Below are 21,000 nucleotides of genomic sequence, written 5' to 3' on the forward strand. Positions count from 1 at the left end.
AAAGCTATTTCGTAAAATATCTGAAGGATACAGTTTTTGGATTTGTAATGTTCTGCAATTCACCGATTTAATTCATTTATCCGTTATGCATGTTTTTGTTTATTACGTGAACGCATTTTTCATTTTACAATATGCAGCTCGTTCTTGGAACGGCAAGGAATTAGTAGGAAAAGAAATAGACTTTTTCTTGCCAATCTCTGCTCGGACTATAATTCCATTTCGTTTGTGCAAACTCAACTACAGCACTAACTTCAATTTTTCCTCTCTTATTAGAATTATTCTTTAAGTAAGTTAAAATATCTACTCTACTGTATAATACTTGAAGATAAGTTATGTAATAAAAAGAACTTGAACTTTTTACTGGGAAAGATTCGATAGGATGATATATATTATCGATCATTAATATATTTTTAAATACTACGTTCAATTATAATATAGAAGATCCACTAAATCCCAATTATTAGTTTATATTTGTCTAAAATGTCTTGACAGTTCAATTTTTAAACCAGAAAAAAGGTCTTTGACCTCATGTTTCGTTTCGCATAATTAAAAATTACGACTATCGTGAAAGATTAATGATCAAGTAAGAAGACGAAGTGCATATTATAGCTTCTACGCTGCATTTAAATAATTGAAAACCGAAAGATTCTATGATCCACTGGATTACTAGGAATCTACAAATTCAATAAAAATTCTATGAAACATCACTTTTGTTTAAAAAAAAATAAAAGACAATCGCGACAATACAAAATGGAAGAAACTTCTGATAAACCTAATAAAGATCAAAAATACTAATCTACACCATATATATATATATTTTTATTCCATTTTTTCTTATAAATCGCGAATATTGCCATTAATGATAACATCAGAATTAAATTTGGAACTTTAAATTTTTAAAGAAAAGGAATAAAGAAGTAAATGAAGTAACAATTCCTACGAAGTCAGCGGTCCCGGCGGACGATGCGCGAAAGGATCGTAATCTTCTTCCTGGTGTTCGTCCTGATTCGCATTGTCCACGCGTTTCGCTTCTGCAAACCTGTGTCATCGACAAGCAACGAGGAGGACAAATAAAGAACATTTCAAAGCGGGTCTGGGTTAACCTCACTTGTCGGCCATATCACGAGTTCCGTAGAACTCTGCAAGGTCCTTCCCCTTCTTTTTTCTTCGTTGAAATATCCGGAAGTTTCGTTGCTGGACTTCCAACGATGATACGCGAAGGCAGTTGAATTTCAATCGACGACCTCGTACACTGCCAGACAATAACTGACTTCTGTTTCTTGACCCATCACGATCTTCTAACTAGCTTCTTTATCGCAATATGAAAATGTATAATGTAGCATATATTGCGCAATAGTTCTTCTTGAACGTGAAAGCTGAAGTTCATTATCTACTGTCTGTTTCCTTGCTAACCGTGGAATATCAACATTTCTAATTACTGTCTGTATCTTCTCGCACAATAGCTTTAAATTGCCTATAAATGCATAAAACGTTCACAGTACAGTAATTGTCGCGTCCTTCGTTCACCAGATGTAAGACGGAAAAAATTTCCTTACGAGAAATTCCTGTGTACTGTTAACTAGATTTCCGTGTGAAGCAAATTTATCCTCTTTTATTTTTGTAAATTTGTACACTGTACAAAGGATTTAGATAAGACAAAACGTCTTAGAGGAGGACAGGGGGCATACGTGAGATAGTTAGATACTTTTATCGTTTCGAAAGTAATGTTAATTGCGTACTGTTAGAAATAAAATTATGACTAACGAGGTAACATATTTCTTTTTAAATTATTGTTGCTCGTTTTCTTCGCAGAAAATACAATTGGCTAAGGGTAAATGTTTTTTAACCTATCACAGATCGTAGGTCTGAATAAAATTGAAATTATATTATTAAGTGAGACAAAATATGTAAACGCGCGTATGAAACGTTATACACATTATGGAAATTTTCATTTTGTTCAATTTTTAGAACAACTTACCTAATTACTTGAAGGATAATAATTAAAGCGTCCTCAATAAATATTCATATGTAATAATTATACATGGAGTGACGGGATATGATTATTATGCGTTGACAACCTGAATATAGTTAACATTACTTTGCTGTAAGCAAACATCGATGGCTATTCGAACAAAGTTGAAACTTCTGCGACTGTCGGAAACTTTATAGAGGACTAAAAATACTACCTAATGTGAGAATAAAAAATTCATTGTTCGAGTTTATGATAATAAATAAATATACACTTATAAATTTAATTTCTTTGAAGAAAATAAAATTTGAAAAATTAGGAGTGTTTTGTCAGCGTTGATTATTACTCGAAGGGCTTGGAAACAAATAACGACAATGTTATTTAAGTCGTTAAAAAATACCATCGCGAAGTAAAATTATCAGAAACAAATCAATGGATATACATAACGCGAGATATATCTTTTTTAGAGCAGGTAACGAAAAACTACATTCGCTACGTAATATCGTATTTATTAATCGGATCACATTATCGCAGATATCGTTACACAGATTCATCTGTACATTTAAACTAACTTTTTTTAAATAAATCACGATGCCGTAATACGTATATACATATATAAATTGTGTCGGGTGTGGTATCGATAATAAAACCACCGTTTAGTCAGTGAGCCGAAGCACGGTGGCACGAACCCGATAATAAGTCTAATAATCAATTATAATACAACGACGATGAAGGTACTATCATCGAGAAAAAAGGAAGTTGCTAAGGTCGGCGCAGTCCGCTCGACACTCTAATCGCTCTCGTTCTCACAGTCATCAATTAAGGTATAAAAATAATAGCCTCCAGTCAGCACACTAAATTAGTCCGCCAACTGTACATATACGAATGTGCAGAATTCATATCTGAGCATTTATCGTCCTTCGTTTCTCTTTCTTTATTCGTATTTATGCGTTTTCGTTTCGCGACACAAAGGTAGCGGCTAAAAAACGGAAACTCATTCGCAAGTCACACGGCTTCGGTTTTGGTTTTTCATTCTCCCTTTCATTCTCTCTCTTACTCTTTGTTACACGCTCGCACATTCGCACAATCTCTCCTTTACTATTCGCGTAAAAATAGTTAGGCACTAAAACAATAATATAAGTAAAATCCGTCAGTCCTATGTGAGTTCAGCTAAAAGTTAATCACATGTTTCTTCTTTTAATCATTTTTTCTTCTCTCTCTCTCTCTCTCTCTCTCTTTCTTCGTACAGTTAACGTACATTGTAATAACTAGGATCACTGTAATTAAACGCACGAATGCTCGATGTCTTGACGGTCGCTAACCCTTTTTCCCTTACTTTTTATAAATAACGAAATTGGTTGAAGCAAGGAACTGTGTGGTACGTAGTGTTTCTTACCGAGTCGTTACATTCAAATCATACGATCCGACTAATTCTAGGTCCGTTGACCTATCAGTCTACCTCACGACAGCGAATATGCTTCCTCTTTTTATAGTAAAAACGATATGCTTCTCTTTGACGTTCTCTTTTCTCGCTTTTTCAACACGCAGTTATTCGTTTATTTCTTCTTTTCTTGTTTTTATTACACGTGTATATTTTTAAGTGAGAATATCTGGGACATTTGAAGATTCGAAAAATTTCGAAGAAAAAGAATTCTCTTTTTGATGTAATCATATTTTCAGGAAATTGAAAGGAGAATGAGAATTTTTAGGAGTATGATTAAAAGTATTTTGATGTACGCTGCAGAAATATGAGGCAGGAAGGAAGCAAAGCATGAATACAAAATATATGAGAGAAATATATTAGGTGGATAATGGCTCTGGGTTTCATTCCATAGTTTCTAATGTTTAGTCCTCGAGGAAACCAAAACGAATGGATAGAATAAAGTAAGGATAGAGGCAGGGAAAAGAGCAACAAGATGCGAGGAGAAAACCAAACGGTTAAATAAGTATAAAATAATACAAGAATCTTGAAGGGAAATAGATACGAAGGAAGAAGATAAGAAGTCGAACTGGGAAGAAATTACAGACACATACCACAGACAGAAAATGACAGGTATTAAAGAAGTGCAAATGGAAAAAAGAAGGGAGAAAGACCTTGCTGAAGCCCCAGCGCAAATGAACAGGACAGAGCAGTCACAATGATAATATAGTGGAATAGTAGAAAGCAGATATAACACGCATTATAAGGAAATTAGAGATAACTAAAGAATGAAATATTTAAATGAGCACTACGAAGGCAGAGATCAAAGCTTACTGCCAGGTTCAGATGTGCAAACGAAGAAAGAGGAAATATGTATGTAGTGAAGAAGGAAGAAGTCACTGAAACATATGCTGCATGAATGTAAAAAGGTGAAAGTAACACAGTTAAAGGAACAGTAAAAGAAATACTAAAACAGGGAGAGAAAAAAGGAGCGGAATGAATGCGTTTACTGTTGGAAAAACGGAGAATCAAGGAAGGACAATTCAAAGAAAAGACAATTCAAGAATACTCTTGAAACTAAAGTACACACTCAACACACACACATACACACACACACACACATACAGAATAAATGCAACGCCTCATCTTGAGTTCGAAGGGTATGAAGTAAATCTAATTACTAGTATAATTTGAGAAAAACTAAATACGATAGCAACATTGAATATAGTTTGGATAATTTTAGATATAATTTAATTTGCTTTTATAATTATATTTTTAATACTTATATATAATTTAAATATTCAATATAATTAACAGTTCGGTCTAGGAAAAAAATAACATGTCCATTTCTGTAGAACTTTAGATAAATAAAAATAATATGAGAATATTTTTAAATATTGTTAAACTTGAATAATTATAGTAATTTTGAATAAAAAAAAGTCATTTGAACAAAGGATAAGAATTCTTCGAATATTGAAAAATGCCCCAAACAAACACTTAATCGTAACAATCATTGAGAAATTTCTACACGACTCGATTAGAGCAAAAGTTTGACAGTTAGTTAAGATCTAAAATTTATGAATATCTATATTGCGGTGATCAAGGATATTGTCAAAGATACATTTTCACACTATCTCATCCGATATGTGTGTTCCTACGAAAAGCTTTTATACAATCAATTCGTACACTCGACCAGGCTTTTTTCTCTGCTTCTTCATTTTTTCCCTTCCAGAATTTCCAAGGAAGAATTTCTAGAGACTCAAGAATCAACATCGCGGTTTTCGAAAGGGTGTCTCCTTATGAATTTTCTTCTTTACATATGAAGATATTCTCTTCTCTATGTATATGAAAATCTGCGCGATTGTACATTTCACACGCATACAATAAATAAATTACATTAATCACAACGCAAGTTTAAATGAAAGGTACAAATGCTATATGGAATATGAAACTGTCGAATTTGCAGCATGGAATGTGTTAGTGATCGTAATATCATTTGTGTTCGGCTATTATTAATCTTTTCATGCCTACTTACATACAACGAGAGAAATAGTTAATTTATAATTTTCTATTATGTCAAATATTGAAGTAAACAATATTTTATCAGCAAATTTGACTTTGAAACGATAAGATAACAGAGTGATATTTTTACCTCTATTTTATAATTAATATAATACGTTTCATAAAATGATACAAAATTTTCATCAATATCAATAAAAAGAATTGAATATTTATAAACGAATTTGTAATTTTAGACTCATGATGGAGAAAATTATTTAAAACAAAATTTTTAGTAAAATGGCGAACGACAAATACTTCGATTCATTGTTCTATTACTGTTCATTTTACGAATACTTTGTTCTTATTTATTTTCTCTATCAAAAGTTTAAACATATTATATTGCAAAAATTGTAATACAGCAAGTAAAAATATTATAACTGTTATTCTGAAAAAGTAGAATATTTTTTGATAACTTTACAAGGATAATTTTGATAAAAAAGGAAACTAACGTCTCGCATGAAAAGACTAATAGAATCAATTCGGTGTAAATAGAAAGCATATAAATATCGAAAACATTTCCATCACGTCATTTATAATTCTATACAAAAGATGATTCGACAATAACAAAAGCAATTTTGTAGCAGCAGATAAGGATACAGTCTTAAGATATAAAGATACAAATCTAAAATGCACTGATGTATACATTTCAAAAAGTCCATCAATGATTACATGAAAATAACAAAAAACTTGTTCTCTACTGGACTGGTTTATCAAGTAATTAAAAGTTTGTCGAACAAACTTATTCTTGAAGTTGGTTGCCTAAGTATGCACAACTGCTTGGTGCAGTATATGATACGAAAAAATGCAATTCACCGATTTATAAAAATCTTTTGAAGTGGACCCTATTAAAATACAAATTATATTTCTCAAAATACTTCAAACCTTCTATCAATAAAAAAATGTCAGAATTAACTGAATACTTATTGGACAATTAACAAACGCAATAATAAAAATTGTTCTTTCTTTTTTGCGTCATAATTAACGATGTTGCAGTATTTGAAACTGAAGATATCTTTTAAATATATCATGGATACAGTGAAAATCCATTTATAATATATTTCAAGATTTTCACTCATTGTCTAAAGGTACTCAAGAATAACCATATCCTCCGTTCAACGTGTCGTACATTTCGCATTAATTTATATATATTAGCAACTCGTTATAATATGTTACATGTAATTCAAAGTTGATAAACAATGAAAATGTATAAATGTATGTATTAATCTTTAAAGTGTGAAAAAGGTAACTTTGGTTTAATTTGACCAAAGTTCATAGAAAAAATGTCATTTTTTTAAATTATATTGTTTCATATTATGCGATCGATTATCGATTGATAAAATTATTTTGGCTCACATTCTCCGATTAGTCTATTCAACTGTTTAAATTGATTTCATAAAGTTGCTCGCATGTATAAAATAAGAAATTAAATTGACGATAATTTTCGCAATCATTATCGTCTGTCGCCATGATTCTTTTCATCGGACTATTAAAAAATACATACATATTTAGAATGTTGCACTTTCAACAAATAAGAAAATTTGGACCGAAAATTTGATATATCAATATATCTTCCATTCGACACTGCAAATGAACACACATCGATGTATATGCCATACGTGATTCTCAATCTGTTTGTGTAAACGTATATAATTTTCATGCTCGAATTAGAAATCAATCAATTTCATGTCAGTTATTAATAGAATTCCATAGTGTCTGAAATAAAGTCTGATTCATAAACTGCATATGAAAATCACAAAAACGTACCGAAAATGTGAAGTGAAAGTGGAACAATGAATAGAATGAGATGATAAGTGGAGCAATCAGCTTCTATAAAAATAGTCTATGGTCGTCAATCTCATTGTATATTAAAGAATCTTGATGCTTTAAGCTCGCAGTTCATGATCTACAACATCATTTCCTTGGCAAAAAAATTTGTTTTCTTGTCAGATTTGTCTTTCGCTTAAAACAAAGGTAATAAAACATAATAAACTGCAACTTTGAGAAGAAATTATATAAAATTCTATATTCAAATTAAACAATACTTCAGAAACATCGCTAGTCATAGCAGACATAGAAAATAGAAATATGTCAGATAAAATCAATGTTACAGATTCGTAATAATGGAAATAATCTTCAGCACTTGAAGCCTAATGCGAACTTTCTTAATCGTTAAACTACATAATACTCAGATTAATTTAAACTCGTAACTATTGAGCTTCTTATTCAAGCGCAGAATATATCTTTCTTTATCTTCAAATGTCTTCCTTCTTATCAATTAAATGAGCCAAACCATCAAGATTCTTTAAGTATTTTCATTGACAAGTTGACAAACTACGAACTTCCCGATTTAGCTGTCATTTGAAATCAGACAACACTCGAGGGAATCGCATTCAGCAAGTCCTTCGCCACGACGAAGAGAAAACTCGTCCGATAACAGGCTTTCTGGCAACATAGCTGCTGAATCTATGCTATCGAAATAACGATGGGGCCAGACAGAACTTTGCCGAAAACGTCTGATAGGCGAACCAATGATAAATTCCACTTTGGTCGTACCGGTCACCGACGAAGTCTCTTGATTCAAGGAATCCGGATACAAAGAGGAATCGCTGTGCCGGAAGCTGCCGTTCGTTGAGCACCAAGAACTCGGTGGTTCGGTGCAACTCTGAAAAACATCAATACCTATTATTGATTTTTGTTCCACTTGCTTCTACCTGCGAACGAGAACTCGATTTTTCAAGATTTGCACGTAGCTTGTATTTCACTGCGTTTCAATTCCTCTGAGGCAAAATACATAACAAAATCCCACAATGATCAGTGCTCTTATACCGTCTCTGGTATTTTACATGATACATACTAATATGATGACTATCGAAAGTGTCTCTAATATATGAGAATGCGGTGTGCGTACGAGATAAACGGAAGTTTTCTGAACCACTTTTGAATGTTTCTGAATGTCTGAAGTCCGATACAGATATCTGCAGTGACGATCGAAAGTTCGGAAGGTATCTCTCAGAGGTATACTACATATTTGTTAGATTAAACGTTTGAGAAAGTTCGATGAAAAGATTTGATATAGTTTGTATAACCATATGCTTCTATAAAATGTAACTAATAATTACAATACGTTATTAGTAATTTTAACATAAACTAATAATGAGTGGTTTCAGATTAACCACTTTCTAATTATTATTGAGAAAGAGTCTTGAGAAATTCTATATGACTATATGTAATTTCACATGATTTAATTAGAATAATTAAAGAAACTGTTTTAATAATTAAGTTTATGCCTAATTCGCGATTATAGCGCAAATGAAATTTGAATTTTTTATGAGATTAGCTCTGTTCAATTTCTAATAACAAGGAAATACAAGCCAGTTACTTTGTCTCGTTAAATATAAAAAGGAGAAGAAATAGAAAAATAGAATAGAAAAATCTCACTGTATAAAGCATAATAAGGTAAATATAAATTCGATGTGCAGAAATTCAATTTGAAGGAAGTGTAAAAAGCATAAAACAGTATAAAAATAAAAAAACATGAAAAATACATAAAGCATAGAATACTCTGAAAATTCTTACTTTCTCTTATAATATTGAATTGTTGCATCAAATAATTATAGATCATTATATTTCTTATTTGTTACTGCAAACATTATTTATCGACAAATCTTATTCCTTTTATCTTTATTAGCAATTATATCTTATCAATATTTTTCTCCTAAAATTTCTTTTCAAAATCTCCTGATAAAAAGAAAAGGCAATACGTATTAGAATTAAAAATATTTTACTCTAATCTAAACTGTTCTTGAATTAATTTTGTCTGCATGAGTAACTTACCAATGCATAATTGAATCGAACATCCGATCGTCACTGCAAATATCGAGAAGACCGCTCGCACTTTAAAGAGTGCAATGAAAAACGACGAGATTGTAAATTAGTATTTAATTCGTAGTATCACGTAGCACTGGACGTGAGGTGGACAATGAACCGCAAGGCCAAGCAGGTAAGCGTGTGGTCGATTCATTTTCCTTTACATCAATCATTATAAGTACGAATCTGCGAGCCACGTCATGGCTCTCGAGGCTATATCCGCATACAAGCAACGCTAGCAAATAAGATCAAACTTGAGCAAATGAAAGAGCAAACAAACTGAAAGATTAATGGACATTCAAAACGAGGGAATCTTCGCTAGCGCGGCGTGAAAATTTACGGTAATATCGTGTTCGACGTGCGTGCTGAAATAAATTGCCCGTTTCTTTTTGAATTCATAACTGCAATAAATGTAATCTTACGACAAAGTGGTGGAGAGACGGAGATATCGACGTCAGGATGATCGAAGAGCCAAATTATCCCCGACATTCGCTTTCCGATAAAATTATCTATCGAATTTTATGATTTATTACTATAAGGATATTGTAGATTTTATTTACATTAAACATTAATCGTTTCACCTTAATTTGTTTTCAATTATTCGAGTCACAAAATTCGACAAAGTACGTTATATCAATTTGCATGCATCTTTTTGTTGCAAAACATAACTAATACTACTATGGGGTCAATAAGAAAAAGGAAATCAGGTCATAATCAATATTTTATGCAGGAAGATGTGTTCTATGGGGTGGTATTTAAGTATTCAATGAGTCAGTATATTAAAAATATAGAAAATCAGATAAATCCCCAAATGAAATGTGTGAGAAACTGAGACGTCAAGTGACATAAGAGCTAAGATTACAGATTAAAGTTTAATTATATGGGTATTCCCAATCTGAGTTATCATCAAGTTATAATACCTTATGCAATCTCATAACATTCGATTACTCAAATCCTCCCATACGTAGAAATGCAACTAATGTCTTTTAAGTATGAACGTATGTTAAGGTCGCGCGTCGCAAGTGCTGCTACTTTTTCTTCACTGAAATAAAACAAGGAAAGTAATATAATATATGGCCGATACCGTGAGAACCAATTCAACTAATTTAGATGGAGATTGAAGGGAGGCTTACTACGGGTGCGTGCGCATGCCAAAAACTAAAGTGAAAATAATAAACAAATGAAAAATAAAAAAAAAGAGGACAACTACAAATGTGTGTACTACTTGACGAGACGAGAAAACAGGAAGATGAGGATAAAAACAGGCTCATAGCTCACCACATCCAGGAAGAAGCATCGAAGCAAATGATAATAAAAGAAGCATAACTTACGAGAAAAACCGGCGGCACGCGAGAAGGGGCCATTTTCTGTATTGGACCGCCGGGGACGGGCTCGAACGCACGCTCGCCTGCGCTCCAGATCAGACATTTTGGTTGTGGATCGTCGGGCGATTCGTCGTAATTAAGACAAATGTCGGTCGAGAGTCTCTGTATACGTCAGAGTTTCAATAACGTTTTCAGGAATGATCGAGTGTATCATAGAGGATGATTAGATCGGAAACGATTCCACATTTCGATAGATAAGAGTTAACGTACGTTAAGGACGGGTGCTGTCGCGGAGGAAAGCATGGACCGCGGCGAAGAGAACGACGAAAGATAGGACCGATAGTGAAATTAAAGAACGTTTTGTGAGTGTGACGCAATGATTAGTAGTAGAACCAGCGTTTGACTGAGAAAGATTGATTATACATTGGTACACGGATGGCGCAAGAAGTGAATAGAGAATAGTAAAGATTAGCGAGTCAGCTGTATAACCGATGAAACAAATAAATTCAATCGACTATAAGTAGCTACAGTGAATGACCCTTGGTCGTTGGTTAACCGGGCTGTCTTTTTGTTGTTTTATGGTGAGCACAAGTCAGCGTGTCGAGACGGGAGAAAATTAGAAGGTCCGAGAGGCGTAGGAGACGGACTCGGTTCGAAGGGGGCCGCAATTAGAAGCAGCAGATATCCCTAACAGTGACTACTGGCCGTCCTGGAGAAGAGGATACTGGTGGACTCTCTACTACATCGGGCCGTTGGACAACGATGACTTCAGCCAGTTGCTCCAAAAAAATTGCTTTACGGATCGTACCTTGCCGTTCTCGGTATCAACAGATGTTGACGCGCGTGCCAGGCTGTAGGAACGGCGTGCAGGGGCGGGCGGTCTTCGAGGAGGAGTCGTCCCAGGGGATGAGGACGTGCCGAGGTTGTTAGACTCCAGCGAGTCTCGGGCGCGGGACAGCGAGGAGGATTTGTTTAAGGAGTCTCGGCTGGAATTGTTACGCGGCAGGGACCTGTTCAGGGACTCCCTGTTTGTCTCCTTGCTGTTTCCAGTTCCGTTATTATTTCCACCGCCGGTGCTGTTGTTGTTGTTACTATTCTTGGTCAGGCTTTTGTTCCCGAGGGAATCTCGATTTGAGTCACGAGCCTTCGACAAAGACTTGCCACCATGACTGTCGCGACTAGAATCGCGCGGCGGCCTTGTTAACGATTTCAACGATTCCTTGCTGTCGTTCCTTCCGTGGCTAGGTGGTCTGGGTGCTGCTGCCTTCGTCGTAGCACCGGGTAAAGGTATACGGCTAGGACGTCGCCGGGGCGACGGTTTCACCTCGACGGCTTGATGATGATCGCGAGCCGACTCTGTGCTACTTCCTGGCTCGAGACCATTCTGCTCACACCTTGGCTGATCACCGTCCGCCTCCGGATCTATTTCCGTTGGTGGTCGCTGCTGAAGTCTTTCTAGTACGCGAACGCGCGCTCGTGTACCTTCCAATTCGATGTTTCTCTCCTCCAGCTGCAATATATATTAAAATGTCAAAATTTCGATGGGTACAAGTAGAGATAGTTAAACGAGTGATCTAGAATTTCGGAAAATATATTTGATTATGTATAATTAAAGTGTTATACTATTATGTAATATATTAATGTGTTATATTGAACATATATTATGTACTTAGTATTCGTTTATCTAATGTCTATACGTATGAATATTTACGTATTTTCATAATTAATCATTTATCGTATAAACGTAATTAAAATTATGTAATTATATAAATTACCTGGAAACGTAAGTCGTCGTTTTCCTCCCGTGCCTTGTCTAATCGTTCGGAAAGAGTTTCTGTACTTTTTTGTACTTCATCTAACCTTTTTTGTAGGACCTGCAAGATATCGATTTACCTTGTAACATTTTCATTTAAATATGTGTAAGATTTGTCATACTTGAAGAACTACTCCCAATACAACGATATCTGATATTTCATAGCCTATCACTCAAACACAAAGTTAATGAATTTTTTATATGTTGTTAATTCTTGATGGAAATAACCAACCACTGGTTAAGTTAACCTCAAAATCGATCATGATGCATCTACTTTACAAATTATATTAAAATCCTAGAATATTAAATTTTGAAGGAAGAAATTTTATAAATCTTAGCTATTTACCTGATTATGGACGGTAGTAGTAATTAAATGCCGCTGCAGCTCAAGAGGTGAGTTTTCTCGTAGAATGGCAGCTATCTTCTTCGAGTCGACATCCTTAACGTGCGCAACTCTGGTAGGTGACACAAGGACGGAATCCAACGCACCCAGACGTGCTCTCCTTTCATTTACACTCGCCTCCACATCGATATCGCGTAGCTCCTCATTATGGGCTGTGACGTCCAACAAAACGTTTTTCTCTATGGTCCTTGTCCGGAAGCGACTTTTATGAGCCTTTGTGGACGTCGCAACTGACGCAAACGCCGAAGACTTGCTTTTAATATTGCTAACGTTATTGCTTTTCGGCGGCGAGACGACAGGCGCCGCGGATGCTATGGGTTGCAACCTCTGAGCACCTGGCGCAAGGACATCCGCGGATGCTTCGCTCAGTCCAGCCCGGAGTCGATCCTCGAGACCAGTTTTCAAAGCAGACAACGCGGCTAACTCGGATTGAAGTTCCTGCGCTCTAGCTCGACTGGATATCGTCTCCGCCTCGAGCTCTGCCACCTTATCCAGAAGTTGCTCCTTCTCCCTCCTCAGCGTCACTACTTGAGAATCTTTGTCTTTGTCCTGTTTATCCTCTTCGGTCGGTATTGTCGTTGTCTTTTCATTCTCCAGACACGTAACCTTTCTCACAGCATCCAAGATATCGGTAGACGCTAGATCTTCAGATGCTACGCTCTCTAATCGACCTTGCAAACATTCTACCTCTTCTCTGAGTCTGATTCCTTTACGATGGATCACGTCCAGAAGATTCCACAGCTCGTCTTCCGCCTCGTCGAGAACAGTAGGTCTAGGACTATTCGGCCTTGGCGCTATCGCTGTTGAAGCACTGTCCTTGGAAGATGTTTCCGTGCTAAAGCCAGAATCCTGGACCGTGGCGCTACAGTTGTTCTTCGTGCCGCCACTGTGCGAGTTACTGCGACTCCTCGGCAACGAAGACGATGAAGATTCAGCACCTTCGCGCGGAACTCGTCTCCTAACCTTTCCGGGCTCCCATTCGTTGATTCGTCTCGATGATGGACTGGATAGCGGCAAAGGGATGTGGGAATTTTGGGTACAGGACGATGACGTCACAGACGCTCCCGCGGATGCCGTCGCGGCCATCTTGTGCCGGAGGTTTGGGAACGTCTCGATGACGAGGTCCCGGAACTCGAGAAGGGCGCCGACCTCATTCTGGAGCTCCTGCAGGGCGATCAAGGACTTCGCCTGCTCGTTTATCAGGTAGTGAAAAGGACCTGGTCGTAGGGGCATGCAATCCATGCCACCGCCACTGCTGCTGTTTCCACCGCCACTGCTGCTGTTTCCACCGCTGCCAGTACCACTGACGCTTCCGACGGCGCCTTCTGTTAAGGCAGCGCCAATGCCACACTATGCAAACAAAGAGATGTAAAGGTCAAATTTTTGTATATATATATATATTTCAATAAACTAATATAAAACAAAAAACATTGTGCGTCTATTATTTCCTTATAAAACGAAAGAAACTTTTCGAACAACCTAATATATTTTTTTGTTTGGGTTCAACGATACAACGTTTGGAAATTTGTGATTAATTATTATTGTTAGATGATGTTTTAAGGGCGAGTGCAATCAATCTTTGTGATTCTATGCATTGAGCAACGTGTTTCAATTTTTTCCAGTTGCGGTATCTTTTTATAATAATCAAACATCTCGCAGATCTTTTGCTTTATTTTAGTGTATCCTGTTTTTAGAGAATGAATTTAATTGCGAATCGATAGCAATGGAAATTCTAAAATTATTAAAGGCGTGCTATAGCAAATAATACAAATAACGTGGAATATTTATTTACCACATCTTTACTACGAACTTTGTGGCAACCGAGTATTTTGAAATATATATATAATATCTATTCAATGCTTTTGTAAATTATAATTTCATTTTATACAATTATGCTGTATTTTCGTATCGCCTATCTTTTAAACTTTCTTCTCTTTAATACCGTAAATTTAATGAGCATGGCATTAGATATAAATGTGTTTAAAACAAATTGGTTGGTAGATGATATTGCATGTTTTTATTAAATTTTTCTTACAAAGTAGGCGGTATTCGTCTCGTGTTTAACTTCCATAGCTAAGACGCACGAGCTGTAATAACTTTAAGTTTCTAATTTTTCTAACAATGAGAAATTGCTACTAAATTATTATACATGTTTTCCAAGATAATGTTCCGAAAAAGGAAAACTTGTTCGAAAACGTCTATGAAGGGCATTAAGATCATACTCATTTAATCTGCTATAACAGGAACATTATTTACTTTGGAGAAAAGATTATACTTGATTACAGTTTCTTGTTTGATACGAAAGGAAGAATAATTGCTCTAAATAAGCTTTTCGGTGTCGGTACAATGATTCGAAAATAAAACACACTAGTGCAGTGATAAATAGGTAAAGTACAGACTTTAAAAAGTATATTTGTTTTGTAGTAATATCTTTAATCTCAAAATTGGGAAACAGGTTTCAAAAATCACAATACAACCGGGAAGAAACTCTACGCCAAAAAATAAGTCGAAAATATAAAATGAAATTGCTTCCTATGAATCTTATTGTTTAAGAAAATTTACCTTGAATATTCTTGCGTGCACCTAACCATGTCATAATCAAACTCAATCTCTTTTTTCATTCTATTTAAAGTCGTCCCGTCTACCATGGTCATTTCGAATACAAGGTATCACACGAAAAGGTTCTATTCTACGTTTTCGATTACTTTTTCACACAGAATCACTCCCTTTCCGGCTGTAGCGTCGTGATTGCAGACGCACCCTGTATATATATGGAACTTTCGAACAATAATTACTACCAGTTATCCGCTGTAACAGCGAAGAACCAAGCAATGAGAATTTAATACAACGGAAATGAGTTTCTCGATAACTGGTGCTTGCATAATTCAAGTTCTTCAATTAGGGTTCTCATTAATGTAACAATGAAACCGCAAATGAATAATAATATATGTAAGTATTTTATACAAGAAACTGTATTACTGCATATTACATTACGAATAAAGTAAACTAAAGTTTAACTTTTTCCCGATCTTCGCAAAACTCTTCGAAAATTTGTTTAAGTTTAATAAAGATAAAAAGGAATTGTTACGGAGAATCAAAGATTTTCTTAAAACATTAAAAGTCCGGTTTCGAGTTTTTGCTTCGTTGAAACGAAAGCGAGATTGGGATATAATAAATTGAAGGATTGCAGCAGGATTAAGAGACATAGGAATAAATCCAAGGTGTTAGAGCTCCGAAGACAGTATAATCACGTTGCGACGATGCAATATGACTGCAGGTGAGGACGAGGCTACGAGTTGCATCTAGGAACGACACAAATGCAGGAGAAACGTCAACTTTCTTGAGCGAAAATAACACGTGAGCAGAGATGGAAGTTAATCGCGTACATGCTCACGAAACGCAAAACGTGTGACAGGTGTTGTCGCGTGTAAGACGTGTCTCGGTGTTCCGTCTGTTTCACTCGATTGTCATCTTTTACATGCCACGGCTCTACGACACCGCGAGCACGCGAAATCGTCCTGCTAATCTGGGTAATTTATTATATTCGAAAGTACAATTTCTACCTTTGGTTTGGGTTAGGCTTCTTAAGGCCCTCGCAAACTGATTAATCTATCCTCAGATACATCACTGGCCTTCATAGTATCGATAGATTATAGACGGCTCATGCTGGATGAAAAAAGTTTAGGATTTTTAATTTTACTTCGCATTCTACATTCTCGATACAGAGGTTAGTAATGAAATGAAATAAAATCCTAATTTTAGATTATTAATATTAATAGCCCAATGATATTAGTTAAGAGTTAACGTTGATTTTCATATAAATGGTATACTGTGGTGTACAAAGGTTTTCAATCTCTGGACAGGTAGATTTTTCATTGTATATTTCAGAAACAATATTGCAACACATATTATTAAGTTGTTTCGAAAGTTAAATTCTATTTTATATTTGACTAGAATGAAAGAGGATTATTTACAGTATAAAAATATAAGATATAAGATATACAGACAAAAAGAATATGAATTTATATAAGCATGCGCATTTATTTATAACATTTTATTGTAACAACTTCAAAAAGTAAAAAGCATCAACCTTCTACAAGAAACTAATAGTTCGATCCAATTCCTTTTATCTGATCGAAATACATTGATAAATTGCAAATCTACTTATCTGTTTAGACCTTTACAGTACACTATTCCTTTCTTTATAATTCATTATCGCGTCGATTTGTCATATTCAACGATCGCAATTGATCGTCTTTGATGCTTCGCTCATTCATATTTTATTCGAAACTTGTTTCTTGCTATAAAGTGTATAAAATATTATGCGAGATTTATTTCAATTGCACTAGTAGATACCTACAATATCAAGAAAGAGTGCATAAAAGAAATATTTCCGATAGCGTTCTAAATTTTTATATTGCAATTTCTTAAAAACTTATAGTATATCTAATTGAGCAATTATAATTTCTATAAATAATGGCAAGTAACATTTACTTCTTTGGAGTTGCCTAATTAATTCTGATCACTGCGGAACATGTTCTATACCAGTTTCAAAGGTCGCAGCGAAGATTCTAGCAGAAATTTCTCCGAAACTCGTTGAAGAATTAATTAATATCCTTATTGTTTGATTCGCGCTCTCGCTCTGGTACGTTTTCATGCATTTTTTCCTACTTTTTACTGACGTGGAAAGCAGGTAATCAATGAAGTAAAACAATAAGGTATCATGATGCGAGATTTTATGCACTCGTTTTGTTTAGTTTCTTAGATCTCAATACGATGTACTTGTACGGTCAATGGCATTTAGAATGGATCGAACTATTCAGTAATCTTTTTTTTAATTTTAATTAGACACTCGAGAAACCCAATAAAGTATAAAGTGTCTATAGTCATCTTTGGAACGCTTCCACGATTTCTATAATTTTGTTGTAATTGTTTTATTTTCACAACGTCTTCTTATTCGTTATTGGCAATAATCGTTACTTTCGTTATTCGTCGATAAAGATCACGAACACCGCGAGTATGCTCGTGTCAACTCGACGCGCAACATGTGATCGGTATGCTTTCCAAGGGGATCTAGGGAGAGCTGAAAAATAACGTGTCCGAGTACGCGCGATGAGAATAAAGCGACGAGAATCAGGTTATTGGGGCCTAATATCCGTCCGTTTCTCCGCTGCGAGTCGAGCCGAGCAATTTTCGAACGCGGATTCAACGCGATGAATGAAAACGCACGGGGTTTACGCGTTCGAAGAATTCTCATTCGAATGGATACGAATTATGAATCGAGAGCAGAAATTGCACCATGGTATCGGTGATTTTGTTATCGATTCTCGTTGCAAAGCATGATTAAAATTGATGGTGCCTTCGTGGATTCGATCGGGACGATGACTCAGAAGCACAGATAAGGCTGAATGGTGGGAATGAAGCGAGCCTGATTTCCAATGTAAGTTTTATCGTGGTCGTTATACAGTTTGAAATATGAAGAAGTTAGCGTCCAGCTTTTTATCTATGAACATACAAATGTTGGAGCAGTAGATTGTGATTTAAGATAAGCGGTTAATGGTTTTGATTAATAACTGCACTGTCTGTAGAGCCGAAGAGTTTCATGATGTTCGATATTGCCCTTGTTAATTTAGATCAACAGCAATACGGCTATAGCAGCGATTTTCAACCTTTAGAAGTAACAAAATAATTATTCAAGTTCTGCGACACAGCAAAAAATATATTCGGTTCAAGACAGGATATTCACACCGGATGGCTAATGTTGCTTTTATGCGACAGTCTAAGGGAAAAGAGGTCAATGCTCCTGACTAAATAGGTATTGTACGTTTCAAAAATTCTTGCGGTGCACCAGCATGCGGATTGAAAATCGTGGTACGGATAACAGTGCATGTAGACACGTGGTTTTACCTAATCCATGGGCCATGATCGAAAGAAAAAGAGATTTTGTTTCGTCGTTAAATTGAGTATTTTGTTTGAATTTCGAATTCTACTTTTGTTATTTCATGTTCTTTATGGAAGGCATTCCATGAATGCAATTTTGATTGTATTATTTGTTTCATAAATTAAGAAGCTGTAGACGTAGAAATAAGCGTATATGTCGTACTGTATAAAACATTTGTCGTTAATAAATTAAAAAATCTTTCTCTCATTTCTACGAATAAGAAGACTTTTAATGTCTTAAGGAAATCTCTGAAATAAAATTAAAACAAGAAATCCCACGTATCGATAACGGTTCTATCATATTGTGCTCAAACTTGAGGCACTTTTACATTTTAATATTAAAAAAAATACGAGTCAAAATTGACTAAAAGAACGTAACATGATTAAATATACGGTTTCGTACAGATTTCTCATACTAGGATTTAATATAAACCGTGGTATAAAACTTCCTCCTTAAAAAGCTGTAAACTTAGAATCTTAAGTATACGGTGTTGTACAGATTTCTCGTTCTACGATTTACCGGATAGCCTGTACAAGGTGTCCTATCATTTTGTGCGGCACTGTATAAAACGTGAATGTCGCGCGAATGCGACAAATCCCTTCCGTGTCATCTGCTCTTTCTAAAAGAGCCGCCTAAGTGTGCGTGCCAAGCGTTTCCGCCGATGTTCGAGCATCGTAATGCATGACACGACTAGTCAAGCGGTAAAGCAGGAAAGTAAGAGAAAACGGGGCTTTTGTGTCAAAGTGCCCCTTGTAATAATTCCCGTAATGAGCGAGGAACAACCGAGAAGAAACGTGGCGGTACAATGCTCGTTGAGCGCGCTCCTTTTCGGTAGCCATGGAAAAAACACGGTGTATCCTCTTTCGCGAAGTGTGCCTCGATTAATAGAGATTCAAAATGTCATTCAACTGCTGGATCTTTGAAGAGAAGTTGCTGTGCAAAGTCGAATTGGAAAGTAAGGCTAGAAAGTAGCGTTTTGATCAATTTTTTTTTCAACTTTGTAGTTTTCTCTTTGTTATGGGAAAATAAAGTGATCCACTTGTGTTGCAATTTATTGTTTGATTTAAGTAGATAGAATTGTTGATTTTGATCAATTTATTTTCAACTTTGTAGTTTCCCTTTGTTATGGGAAAATAAAGTGATCCACTTGTGTTGCAATTTATCTTTTGATTTGAGTAGACAGAATTGTTAATTTCAATCGAAAATAATGATTTTGTTGATTTGTTCTGAATTCTTTTTTTATATATTTGTTTCATATATGTGCAACAGTAATTTATTTACAATCGTTGCTAATAATTAATTGATATCTTTCATAGAAAAATTAATTGCTTCTGTTAAATCATCTAAATATTATCTTTTTATGGATTAGGATAATTTAGAATGAGTCTAGACTACTTTAGTGCCTACATAATAAACATTACCGTGTAATTACATAACATAAACTGTAATGTTAATATAAATTATAGCATACGACATCAATCATAAATGTAGGTTAATATCTTTTAATATTATACACATCAGCAGTATCATATAAGCAGTTCTATAGAAGCATACATTAAATGATATACATATAAAGCTTTCACAGAAAAAGTTCTATGTTTTACCTGTTTCTTGATAAATTATTTTTAATTAGTAAACATTATTAATTGGCAATTTTCAAATGGGAACGAAAAATTGTTAAAACAAAATCCACCTTATCGAGGAATAATTAATTATTTTCTTCATCGTACTCAACGCGGTACAATTCTTTTTCCGTTTCGCTTACGAAGAATCAAGTGGGTAGTTGTTTAAACGTAGAAACGTTACACAACACAATATACGTATGCATTATCGTGCATTACTAAACATAGCTACTTATTTTACTTGCAAACCAACAAATACCTACACGCATCAAATCATCGAGCGTAGATTAACGAGAGGAGAAACTATTTAAACTAAACTGCGATTTTCAACTGGAAGACTGAAAAATCAGACCAGAAGAAACCGATCAGGATCACTATCCGAAGGAAAACTTTTTCTCCTGTTTAAGTGAATAAGAGCAAAGCATGTCTCGGCTAACCGTTCATTACACAGTTGAATCTCAAAACGAGATAAAATACTCGAAATAATTGTTCGATTACACGTTGCACGTTGACTAGTACGACAGAGAAAAGGTCAGCAAACTTTCACTGAAGTGAAACCTTATTTTAAGCAAACATTGA

General features: G+C 35.2%; 1 protein-coding gene across 6 annotated transcripts in view; it reads right to left on the reverse strand.

Annotated features, from left to right (window-relative positions):
• Positions 1-2,462: 2,462 nt before the first annotated feature.
• Positions 2,463-21,000, reverse strand: part of LOC126867404 (uncharacterized) — a 122,796-nt gene continuing 104,258 nt past the window's right edge. The window contains exons 2-8 of one of the 6 annotated variants that reach the window (XR_007690280.1): positions 12,802-14,208; positions 12,418-12,516; positions 11,451-12,152; positions 10,649-10,804; positions 10,238-10,359; positions 9,740-9,826; positions 8,062-8,112 (exon numbers count right to left, since the gene is read on the reverse strand). Coding sequence is in view for 2 of the 6 variants with exons in the window: in XM_050621828.1 (XP_050477785.1) it covers positions 7,798-8,112; positions 10,649-10,804; positions 11,451-12,152; positions 12,418-12,516; positions 12,802-14,208 (2,679 nt within the window). In the remaining 4 variants the exon portion in view is untranslated. Of the gene's footprint in view, positions 8,113-9,739; positions 9,827-10,237; positions 10,360-10,648; positions 10,805-11,450; positions 12,153-12,417; positions 12,517-12,801; positions 14,209-21,000 lie in introns of all 6 variants that reach the window. The other 5 variants (XR_007690279.1, XR_007690281.1, XR_007690282.1 and 2 more) reach the window with 5 other exon arrangements.

Source organism: Bombus huntii, chromosome 7 (assembly GCF_024542735.1).
Source record: "Bombus huntii isolate Logan2020A chromosome 7, iyBomHunt1.1, whole genome shotgun sequence".
NCBI classification, from domain to species: domain Eukaryota; kingdom Metazoa; phylum Arthropoda; class Insecta; order Hymenoptera; family Apidae; genus Bombus; species Bombus huntii.